General features: G+C 51.8%; 2 protein-coding genes across 5 annotated transcripts; one reads left to right on the top strand and one right to left on the bottom strand.

The window, feature by feature from the left end:
* The first annotated feature begins 252 nt into the window (after positions 1 to 252).
* KLHL11 (kelch like family member 11) lies at positions 253 to 6432 on the top strand. Its single transcript, XM_014885500.2, has 2 exons — positions 253 to 747; positions 963 to 6432. The coding sequence occupies exons 1-2, from the start codon at positions 257 to 259 to the stop codon at positions 2572 to 2574; spliced, it is 2103 nt and encodes a 700-aa protein (XP_014740986.1). The 5' UTR covers positions 253 to 256; the 3' UTR covers positions 2575 to 6432.
* Positions 4759 to 11187, bottom strand: KLHL10 (kelch like family member 10). Of its 4 annotated transcripts, XM_014885503.2 has the most exons (5): positions 10128 to 11182; positions 8906 to 9392; positions 8195 to 8812; positions 7614 to 7763; positions 4759 to 7101 (listed from the first exon to the last, which is right to left on the bottom strand). In XM_014885503.2, exons 1-5 carry the CDS (start codon positions 10271 to 10273, stop codon positions 6730 to 6732), a joined length of 1773 nt encoding a protein of 590 aa, XP_014740989.1. In that variant the 5' UTR covers positions 10274 to 11182; the 3' UTR covers positions 4759 to 6729. The 4 variants fall into 4 exon arrangements, with proteins under 4 accessions (XP_014740989.1, XP_088035894.1, XP_088035895.1 ...); XM_088179768.1 differs by having other exon boundaries at positions 8195 to 9392; positions 10128 to 11184; XM_088179769.1 differs by lacking the exon at positions 7614 to 7763 and having other exon boundaries at positions 8195 to 9392; positions 10128 to 11187.
* Positions 11188 to 11244: the final 57 nt, after the last annotated feature.

Genomic DNA, 11244 nt, shown 5'->3' with positions numbered 1-11244 from the left:
CGAGACTGTCCCGGCCTGAGGTGACGGGAGATACGGGGGGGGTCCCGAGGTGAGGGGACTCCCGGACTGAGGGGATGGGGATCCACGGGGGTTCTGAGTTAGGGGGACGCGAGGTCTCGGGGGGTGCCAGGCCGAGGGGCCGCGGGGTCTCGGCGGGTCCCCAGCGCCGCGCCGGCCGCCGTCCCCTCACGGCGCCGCCATTGCTCTGCACCGCCGCTCTCGCTCCGCCAGGGGGCAGCGCCGCGCCCCTCCCGCCATGTCGGACAAGATGGCGGCGGCCGCGGCCTGTCCGCAGCCGCAGCCCGGTCCCAGCTCCGGTCCCGGCCCCGGTCCTGGCCCGCCGGCGGCCGAGGTAGATCGCGGGGGCCCGCGCGGTGGCGCGGCGGACGGGGATGCTGAGGCGGAGGAGTTCGGGTGCCCGGCGCACTGCTCCGACCTGGCCTGGCGGCAGAATGAGCAGCGCCGCCACGGCCTGTACTGCGACATCACGCTGGCTTTCGGCGGTGCGGGCATGGCCCGCGAGTACCGGGCTCACCGGTCCGTCCTGGCTGCCGCTACCGAATACTTCACGCCACTGCTCTCGGGGGGGTTCGCGGAGTCGCGCTCGGGCCGCGTGGAGCTGCAGAAGTGGAGCTCGGAGGGCGGCCCCGACTCCGACACGGTGGAGGCCGTTATCGGTTTCATGTACACCGGCACCATCCGCGTGAGCCCCGGCAACGTCCATGAGGTGCTGGAGATGGCGGACAGGTAAGTGCGGCCGGGGACGGGGGCTGGCGGGGACCGGGACGCGGTATTAGAGGATCACAGGCTGGTTTGGGTTGGCAGGGACCTTAGAAGTTCATCTTGTTCCACCCCGTGCCATGGGCAGGGACACCTTCCACTATCCCAGGTTACTCCAAGCCCCATTCAGCCTGGACTTGGAACACCTCCAGGGATGTATAACTCCCTTGTTTGGCCTGCAGGTTTCTGCTGACACGGTTGAAGGACTTCTGTGGAGAGTTTCTGAAGAAGAAATTGAACCTCTCCAACTGTGTGGCCGTTCACAGCTTGGCCCACATGTATTCCCTGAATCAGCTGGCCCTCAAAGCGCAGGATATGATCAGGAGAAACTTCCACAAAGTCATCCAAGATGAGGAGTTCTACACTTTGCCATTTCACCTTGTCCGGGACTGGCTCTCAGACTCAGAGATCACGGTGGACTCTGAAGAAATCCTCTTTGAGACAGTTTTGAAGTGGGTTCAGAAAAATCCTGAAGAAAGAGAGAGGTACTTTGAAGATCTCTTTAAGCTGCTAAGATTGTCTCAGATGAAACCCACATACCTGACTCGCCACGTCAAATCTGAGCGGCTGGTGTTGTGCAACGAGGCCTGTGTGAAGTTGGTGTCTGAGGCCGTGGAGAGCCATGCCCTGCGCTCTGAGAACCTGCAGTCTGGGAACCTGCAGCATTCCGCCTGTCCTGCTGCGCTGCTGCCACGCTTTGGCCAGAACATGGATGTCATCATGGTCATCGGCGGCGTGTCCGAGGGTGGTGACTACCTGAGCGAGTGCGTGGGCTACTTCATCGATGAGGACAGGTGGGTCAACCTGCCTCACATCCACAACCACCTGGATGGGCACGCCGTGGCCGTGACAGAGTCCTACGTGTATGTGGCTGGCTCCATGGAACCAGGGTTTGCCAAGACTGTGGAAAGGTACAATCCAAACAGAAATATTTGGGAGCAGGTTTCAAACCTAATCACCAGGAAGCATTCCTTTGGCCTTACTGAAGTGAAAGGCAACTTGTACAGTATTGGTGGACACGGCAATTTCAGTCCAGGCTTTAAAGATGTGGCCATTTATAATCCTGAGCAGGACAAATGGGTGAACCTAGAGTCAGCACCAAAGATCCTGCGGGATGTCAAAGCTGTCTCCGTGGAGGACCGGTTTGTGTACGTGGCCGCCCGCACCCCAGTTGACAGCGACAGCGAAGACGGGCTGAGGGCTGTTATTATCAGATACGATGCTGAAACCAGGCAGTGGCAGGACGTGGAGTCCCTGCCCCTCATCGACAACTACTGCTCTTTCCAGATGTCTGTTGCCAACACCAACTTCTACCACACTGCATCGTGCTGCCCCAAGAGTTACCCCATAGACAATGAGGAGGCCAAGGGAAAGATCTCCAGCAGGGCCTCGGATGAAATCCTGGAATCCTTGCCCCCAGAGGTCCTGAGCATTGAAGGAGCAGCTATTTGTTACTACAAAGATGATGTGTTTATCATCGGGGGGTGGAAGAACAGCGATGACATTGACAAGCAGTACAGGAAGGAGGCCTATCGCTACTGCGCCGAGCGGAAGCGATGGATGCTCCTGCCCCCCATGCCACAGCCCCGCTGCAGAGCCACTGCCTGCCATGTGAGAATCCCCTTCAGGTGCCTGCAGGGAACACAGAGGTACCCCATGCCACAAAATCTCATGTGGCAAAAAGATAGAATAAGGCAAATGCAGGAAAGGCAGATGCAGGAAAGGCAGATGCAGGAGATGCACCGATACTCCCTGAGCTTACGGAGGATCCCGCGCTCCCAGATCGAGTGCTAGTGTCTGCAATATCACACCTGATGAGCCTAGGAAATAAACCCGTTTGTTAGGCTTGATGTGTCTTTGTAAGACGTGAGGGTGTGGATTGGATTTGATGCGTAAAACCAGCATCTGTTGTGTACTGGAAATTCAGAAGCTCAGAAGTTGAGGGTGGGTAGGGATTGAGACACTCCGTGAATCCAACAGTATTCCTTAATGATGCCCAGGGAGAAGCTGTAGCCTGTATCGGGCTGTGAAATGTCTCTGGGAGCATTAAGCCTGTTACTTCTCTCCTCAGATCTTTGGTTCCAAGGGTTTCTGTACAGTTAGTCTCTAACAGTTCTACTTGGAAAATCAAAGATCTCTCTCTTAATAATTTAGTGGTTACATTTGTGTGTGCTTGAAAGCACCTGTTTCATTTGCACTTATCTCTTGACATTCCTTTGATTCTCTCCTCAGTGACTAAACTTCACAGGATTGGTGTTGATGTACTTGGCTTTCCCAAGCTGGAGACAAGTGCAATAGTTCTGTATGAAACAAAAGCACAATCTTTCTTTCTGAAACTACTTCAGGATGTTTCTATGTGTATTAAATATTTTGTATTTGTCTGTTGTAGAGGCTGCAGAGTTTGTTTATAAATGGATGATTGGTTGGACACAAGTCACTTGCTAAAAGAGAGCTTGAGGCAGTGGATTTTTTTTCAGGTGTATTTGCAGGTTTGAGTCTGTCTCAACTTAAGAACTTGGGTCAACAGCCTGAGCGAAGGAGTGATAACCAGCAATGAGCCACCCACCCACACTGATTGTTCAGTTCTGTCAGAGTGGATCAGTGAGGGTGGGATTATTTCACGGGAATATAGTGAAACCTGAGCTACTCGTAGGTCTTTTCTCAAATGTTGCACATGTTTTAATTCTAGTGAAAAATTACGGAAGAGCCCCCGCTGTTCCCAGCCTGTCTCTGACAATCAGAAGCCTTTGCCCTCCTGTACCAAGGAGTGTGCCTCAGCTCTGTACCAAGCTGGCACGGGTGCTCCTGCAGAGGGACGAGCAGGGCTTTCAGAGTCTCCAAGTATCTGAATTTCCTCACTTGCTGTGGGGTGAGATTTAAGCTCATTTAAACACCTTGTGGTATTCTGAGGTGGCTGTAGATGCAAGTGCCCTGGTTGGCTCTGGATTGCTTCCTGCTGCACTGCCAGGGAACAGAAGGTGGGATAGTCACTTTGTAGTATCCCTGCCTCTCAGTTACCTGTCCCACTGAGCACTCCTTCCCAGTCCAAGAAGCTCCAGGACCCTTTCTTTTACCAACAGTTTCAGTACATGCTTCCTACCTCGTTTTCTCCCCATCCTTCCCTTCTTTTGAATGTTCCAGGTTTTTCCATGCAGTCTAACTCAGGATCTTAGGGAAGGGAATGGGAGGAGTAACCTGGGTATTACAAAATTTGTATAGACAAATCTTTCTGGAAAATCTGTTACTGTTCTTGGTTCATTGATGATTTGCTGGTGGTTTTGATGTGGGTGACTTCTTTGCAAAGAACTTCTAACCAGTTTGGGGTTTGTTTTGGTCTTAATTGTTTTGCTTCCTGAGCTGCTCATTCTCCTTTTCCAGTTCAACAGGCAGCCCAGATCATATCTGAAACTTGGGGTAAGTCTTTCCACTACTCAGTGTAAAGGTTTCTCTCATGTGTACGTCCCTTAATGCTCCACTTCATGGTTCATGGGCCACTTTGATACCAACAACTTGTCTGTTTGTGAGAGAGTCTCCAGCCTTAGTTGAAAAACTACCCAACTTGAAATTCTGAAGTTTGTCTTGGTTTACTCCTCTGTTGTAACCATGTTGTATTTTCTTTGCCTGTTTGGTTCTTGGGGCAGGTGAAGTCTATGCCACTGGCTTCATGCAAGAGGAAATAGGTGAGTTTAAGGTGATGTTTGCAAGTGACTGTTCCCAAACAGCTGCTGCAGGCTTGTAAGCTGGGGATTGATCCATGGAGTTTGACTCATGGACTCTTGCAGGTCTGGCTGGAGTAGGTGCTGAATTGCTGCTCCTGCAGCAGTTTGTGGTGAAGTGTGCAAACTGAATCCATCGATGTAACAGCAATTTGTGGGAGCTAATTTTAAGATACTTTCTCAGACTTTGCACCAAAGCAACGGAGAGGAGTTCATGTCCTCCACCCTGCTGAACCAGCTGGAGGGATTTAACAAGCAGTTGGGGAGTGGTAGGTCACCACCACAGCTCTCTCCAAGCTCCTTGTAGTCTGTCATCAAATACAGAGAATTTGTAGGGAAAAACACCAAGATAGTTCTTTGAGTTGGATTAGGAGCTGAATATTTAATGCATGGCACTGTGCAACAAAGAGGAGAGAACAAAACTTGCAGTCTTGCTTTTTCTAAGCAAAATTGATATTGCACTTCCCAGGAGGACTTTGGGCTGATGGACAAGCTGTGACGTTTACTAAAAGCACTGCAGTGAGAGGCAGAGTGAGCCCAGCCCCATCCCTGGCCAGGTAACCCGTGTGTGCCAGCTGCATGCTGTGTGTGCCGTGCTGTCCCTCCATGTGCTCTGGGGAGGGGGGGCTGGCAGCAGCACAGGCTGCTCTTAATGTTTGCTCTGCCAGTTCTGTGATAGTTTTAAGCAGTTGGGGTTTTTTGAATCCCAGGGGGCCAGTGGCACTGATGTGGTTTGTGACTGATGGGTCGAATGATCCATTGCATCACATGAGGTGTTGGGAGAATTGCATTCATGGCTCTGGCTGAAGTTTAGCCCACAAGCCTGTGAATCCACAACAATTCCTTGTGCCCTTGACCACCACAGATAGCTTGCAGGGTGTTTATCAAATGATACCATAAACAAAAGTCTGAGAATTCTTCCCATGTTTCTAGAGGCTGGTCAGCTGTCAGCAGGATCCCAGTGTGTGTTCAGTAAGGGTAAGATTGCTGGCCTCACTGAGGGAAAAGAACGTGAGGGGGAGTTTTCCTCCTCCTTAGGACAATCACAGCTCTACACCTGTCCTAATACCTGCCACCAAACATGCGTGACATGTCCTGGCTTTCTGCTCAAAGTACCACTGGCACCTGCTGGTGGTTGCTTTAATAACTCCCAGGGGCCATGTGTAAATAATAATTTAAAACTACTCGGATACTCCATTAGTAGCCAGGGGTTGTCTGTGTTTTTAATGACTCCCTTGCACATAGTGGGAGACCACTCCAGAGATGAAGCAAACAGCCCGATGTTACATGTGCTGTGAACAACTGTACCCAGCATTCTTCTTGACTGTTGCAATGGCATTTTTATCCGTTACAGTAAATACTAAAATCCAAACTCGTGGCTCATCTTGGGTGTTGTGGAATAGCCTAGGGCTGACAACAAACCCAGTCCCAAGGAATTAGAACTTTTATGTTGTTCTTAATACAGCCTTGTAATACGATGTTATAACATCCAGTGGGCTTTGAAAAGCAAGCATAAAGAAAGTGGTTGTGGCTTGTATTTATTTTCAGCTCTGTCCACCTTAGATTGAGGTACAAGCCATCTCCCATTTGACAGTCCTGGGCGGAATGTGATAAAACAGGTGCTCTTGAGGATCTAACCCTGTTACTAATATGAATGTAGAGTGTGGAACTAACGAGCTGTTTGATGACCATTAATAGTGAGATTCTCCTCGTGGGTCCATGTCACTGTGGGTTGCAGCAGCTCTGCTCTCCTGGCATATTTAACAGGGACAGCAGTTTCTTGGGGAACAGCACTCCTGTCCTTACCTGTGAGGTAGTGTGTGTCATAGGCCCTTTGAAACAGATCCTGCTTCCTGTTCTTGACCTTAAAAACACTGTACTAAAAGTTTATTGTAAGAGGTGAATTAATGAAAATAAACCTTTTATTTCTCTAGCATTCTGTTGTGCTTTTGATTTTTTAAGTTGATGTATAGGGTGTGGCTAATACATTGGGGTAGTGCTGTTGAGTGAAAATTTGAAATCCTAATGATCCTTTTGGCCTGTTACAATTGTTTCTATTTTAGAACAAGAGAACATACTCCCTTGCTGCCATGGGGACTTTATTACCTATAGAGAACTATTTACACAGGCATCCAATGATGGGATGCTCAGAAGACTTTATTAGATACGCAGAACTATTTACACAAGCATCCAGTGATGGCTGATCACAACACTCCTAGCTAAGGGGAACTATTTACAACGGCGAGCTCCGAGTTGAACTGGAGAACAAGATGTCCATGGAGGAGCTGTGCTGGTAGTAGTGTTGCCTGGCGATGTATTCCATGACGTTGGAGAGCCCTGGCACCACGCAGCAGCTGACGGCACTGCGGGTGATGCCCATGCTGTGGGCGTCGTACCACTCGTTGGTGTCCTCCTCGTAGCACTCAGTGGCAACGGTGGTGCTGAACCCATTAAAGCCCCCAACCACGAACAACAGGCCGTCCATCACCTCAATGCCAAAGTTGCTGCGTGGATTTAGCATGGAGGGCACGGCGTGCCAGGCGTTGGTGATAGGGTTGTATGCTTCCACGCTCTGGAGCCGGCTGTTCCCGTCAAACCCTCCAACCTGTGAATGACAAAGGGACACAGCTTGAAAGGGGCCTTTCCTCAGCCAGATCCTGGCACTCACAGTGAGATGGGAACTGCTTCAGTCTCCCTGGCTGCAGTCAGCATGGCAGAGAGCATGAGATCTCTAAATATGGCTCTTGCTTACTGCTCCCTGCTCTCTGAGGAGCTTTCCAAAGCACTTCATACAACTGTCAATTTTGACAGTTCTCCAGAGGTTGGATGCAGTCTGTGGAGAGGATGAACAATGGATGAACAGGCCCAAGCCCCTGCTGTGTACTGCTGATGCTGTTGGCAGTGGCAGAAATTGTGTTCTTTGCTGCAGCTGCTTAAACACTGCCAAACACCATTTTCCTACTCAAAAGCATGTGATGTGTGATAATATTCCTGGGAAGTGCATCAACCATTCTGGCTCTGACTTCCCTAAACCTCCTGTAAACACTTGGCCACCCTGGAGGTCTGGGAACTGCAGCCAGCCAAAGGGCTGCAGTGCAGGGTGGTGTTAGCCCTTACCGCGTACACGTGGTTCCCATATGCCATCACCCCAACTCCGCTTCTCCTGCTGCTCATTGGGGCGATCAGGGACCACTGGTTTGTGGTGGGGTCAAATGTTTCAGCTGAGCTGAGGCACTGATCACCATCAAACCCACCACAGATGTACACCTGGGGACAGGAGAGGTGGGAGACTGTGAATGGGGTGGTTAGACCCTTGGTGAGGAAACATGTTGAAGAGAAAATGAATGGTGTAGCAGGATTTTTGAGGTGTTTTGTTTTAGAATGGGAATGGTCTTGTAGCAGCGGTGCAAAGAGTTGATGCCAACAAGATTTCAACTCAATTTTCCAAGCTGCATGAAGCACACAGGCCTGATATTGCATCTATGGCCAGGAAAAGGGCTGTTGGGCACCAGGTGGGCAGCAGCTGTGGAAGAGTTTTTGTACTCCTGGTCGCATCTCTGGCACACCAGGCAGGCTGCTTTATATCTGTAGCTCCAGGATTTAATGAATTGTTATGAATTTAAGTGTTACAAATTTAGCAAAGGTTTATGTGAACTTCATGCTGCAACCCCAGCTGCTCTTAGCTGGGGTTAATTTACCTTTCCATTCAGCGTGGTTGCACTGGCGTCGCTCCTCTGCTCGTGCATGGGGGTGATCAGGGTCCACTGGTTGGTGTCTGGGTCATACCGCTCTGCCGTGTTGAGCCGCATGTACCCATCAAACCCTCCCATGGCATAGATGAAGTTGTCCACAACGGTGACGCTGACGTAGCAGCGCCGTGAGTGCATGGGTGCTACCTGCTGCCAGGTCTTCTGGAGCGGATCGAACCGTTTGACAATGTTGAAATAATCTGTGCCATCGAATCCACCGATTACATAGACGTGGCCTTTCAAATAAGCTGAGCCATGATAGGCAACGGGGCTCTCTTGCTCCCAGGGGATGTTCAGCCACTTGTCAGTGCGGCCGTCGTAGGTCTCGATGGCGCTGGTCGCGCCGCCTCCGCTCCAGCCCCCGATGGCAAAGAGGATGGCGTAGGGCAGGCGTGGCCGGGTGAGTGGGTTGGCATTGACTGAGGAACTCTGGCCGTAGGAGTTCAGGTCGTAGATTTCAGACAGGGCACTGATGATGAGATCTTTGCAGTTGGCATTTTCCTTCACATACTCGTGAGCTTTGACGTTGTTCATGAAGTAGTCGGATTGTAGGAGTGCCAATCGAACCTGAAACATGCAAGGAGGAGGTTGGAGTACTAATACTGATGGCTTCCCCCTCAGTAGCCTTTGGGGACAGCTCCAAAGCTGCACTGCACCCACCTTGCTGAGCAAGCAGGCGATGTGCTGCCTCCTGTTCTGCGGGTCATGAGTGATCCACCTCAGCACAGCCTCAAACACGGCTTCTTCTCGCCGCACATTAAGCTCATCCTTCTCAATAATGTGTGCCAGCTCCTCGGCAGAGAGGTCTAGGAACTCCTCAGACACCTGGGACACCTCCTCGAAGTGATGCAGGATGTACACGCAGGCAGCTGCGCGCAGGTCGGGGCAGTGGTAATAGTCAGTGAGTCTGCAAATGCCAATGCAATTCTCAAAGCACAGCCTGGAACTGAGGAACTCACAGCACAGGCTGACGATGCCCATGACATTGAACTGATCTGCTGCAGCCAGCAAACTCTCAACGTTGTCCTCTGTGATTGGTACTGTCCCAGTGTAGGCGTAGTTGATGATGAGACCCATCATTTCAGCTGAAATGCCAGGGATTTGATAGACCATCTTGTCTGCGCTGTCCCAGTTGGTAAATAGAATCCTGAAAACATGGTGTTGCTGAGTTAAACCCTGCCCCTGGATGTCCTGTGCTTCCCTGCCTCCAGGGCACCAGTTTTGGCCTTGGTAGGAGCCATTCTGGGAGGCCCCATGGCTTATTGATTAATGTTTTACTTGCTGGTTGTTTGAAAAGGAGAGAGCCTCTGGAGCATACCAGAGCTGGAGGCAGCAGGGCAGGGAGGGGGTTTCACCTGAGAGGAGCAAAGGAGCAGGATCCCCCCCATTGCCTGCTGCCCACGCTGTGGAGATGAGCCCAGGACAATGGGGGGTTTCTGGGAGCCAGTGCACACAGCCAGGGCATGTTCAGCCTCTCACCCACCAGCACACCGAGTCCCTCTCCCCAGGACTGCTCTCAATCCATTCGTCCTCCAGCACGGATTGATACTGGGGTGTGGCTGCCTCAACCCAGGTGCAGGACCAACACTTGGTCTTGAACCCCAGAGAGTCAGGGTGTGGGGAAGGCAAAGCTGCCCCATGGCAACTGGGTTAGGCTGGCCAGGCTCCAGGCCTGCGCTGTGTCTGGGGCTTCTTTGACACCACTGCCAAGAGCTACTCGTATGCAGGGATTACTCCTGGTGTTCAGGGAGGTGTGAAGACTATGGAAAATCACTTGGTGAGAGGTTCAGTGCAGGTAGAAGTGCTGGAGAAGTGCTGAGGCAGGGTGACCTCAATCAGGGAATACTGTTTGTCCCCATCCCCTTGTGTTTCAGCTACTGACCTGAAGTAGATACTGCAGCAAGAGAGGATGAGCTTGTGAGCTTTGAATTCCACCCCGTCTACACTGATGATCACATCACAGAATCTCCCTTCCAAGCGGAGTTCATTGGAGATGCTGCAACTCCTATTGCTCATCTTCCTCTCCATGTTGGAGGATGAATTCTGGTAGGTGCCAAGCTATCCTGCACGTTGAAGCCAGAGGCAGTGGACCTTGCTGAGGTGTGTAGAGCACTCTGGTGTTGTCCCCAAACATCCAGCACTGAACCCCCTTGCTGGTTCTTGGATTGTGCCCCATAATGACATCACAGATGCAGGGGTGACCCAGGCCCAGCATTCTGTGGTTGCCCCCAGCCTTTGCTTCCCTACAGTCCAGGTAATGCTGTGTCACAGACCTGCACCTTGCTGATGTTGCTTGGAGCAAAACCAGCCATGTGATCAATCCCCTGGCAACCCTCCAGTAATATTTCACTGGGGTGTAAGAGCCCCCAAATGTAGGCATGAACCACTGCTGAAGTGTCTTGTTCCACCTCGCTCTGGAGGAAGCTGAGGTACACATGTCAGTACTGTCACACACACTGTCCTTGCTGCTTTGTCACTGACCTTATGCTAGGGGATGTTTAAATTGTATATTGGAAATGTTGGAATTTTTTTCCCCCGAATGGGCTGTCTAGCCCTGGCACAGGCTGCCGAGGGCAGTACTGGCGGATCCTCATCCCTGGAGGGGTTTAAAAGTCTTGTGGATGTGGCACTTAGGGACATCGGATAGTGGTGGCCTTGGCAATGCTGGGGGATAGTTCTTTGAAGGTTTCTCCCCCCGCCGGTGTTCCGTGGCTCGATGTTCTCAGTGTCCCCGGGGCTGCGGAGCGGTTCAGTGCCGGGAGCCCTGCGGACACAAACGGCCCGGCCGGCGACGCTTTTTTTTTTTAATATATCTTTCGCCTTCCCGGCTCGTCGCAAGTGAAACGCAATCGCTGGTCAGAGCTGGGGAGGAGCGAGGGAGGATTCTCCGGCCCCAGCAACCACGGAACGCTCCCCGATCCCGGCCCGGCCCACCCTGATCCCGGCCCGGCCCCAAATCCCGGCCCGGCCCCCGATCCCGGCCCGGCCCTCCACAATCC

This window comes from Sturnus vulgaris, chromosome 27 (assembly GCF_052056855.1).
Source record: "Sturnus vulgaris isolate bStuVul1 chromosome 27, bStuVul1.hap1, whole genome shotgun sequence".
In the NCBI taxonomy this organism is placed as follows: domain Eukaryota; kingdom Metazoa; phylum Chordata; class Aves; order Passeriformes; family Sturnidae; genus Sturnus; species Sturnus vulgaris.
This window is presented reverse-complemented; position numbering and strand designations above follow the sequence as displayed.

Excerpts from the sequence above, each read along its gene's own strand:
- KLHL11 (XM_014885500.2), top strand. The coding sequence starts at position 257 with ATGTCGGACAAGATGGCGGCGGCCGCGGCCTGTCCGCAGCCGCAGCCC. Across the intron at positions 748-962 it reads GTGCTGGAGATGGCGGACAG|GTTTCTGCTGACACGGTTGA; the intron begins GTAAGTGCGGCC and ends TTTGGCCTGCAG.
- KLHL10 (XM_088179768.1), bottom strand. The coding sequence starts at position 10,273 with ATGGAGAGGAAGATGAGCAATAGGAGTTGCAGCATCTCCAATGAACTC. Across the intron at positions 7,764-8,194 it reads CAACCACGCTGAATGGAAAG|GTGTACATCTGTGGTGGGTT; the intron begins GTAAATTAACCC and ends TCCTGTCCCCAG. Across the intron at positions 7,102-7,613 it reads ATGGGAACCACGTGTACGCG|GTTGGAGGGTTTGACGGGAA; the intron begins GTAAGGGCTAAC and ends TGTCATTCACAG.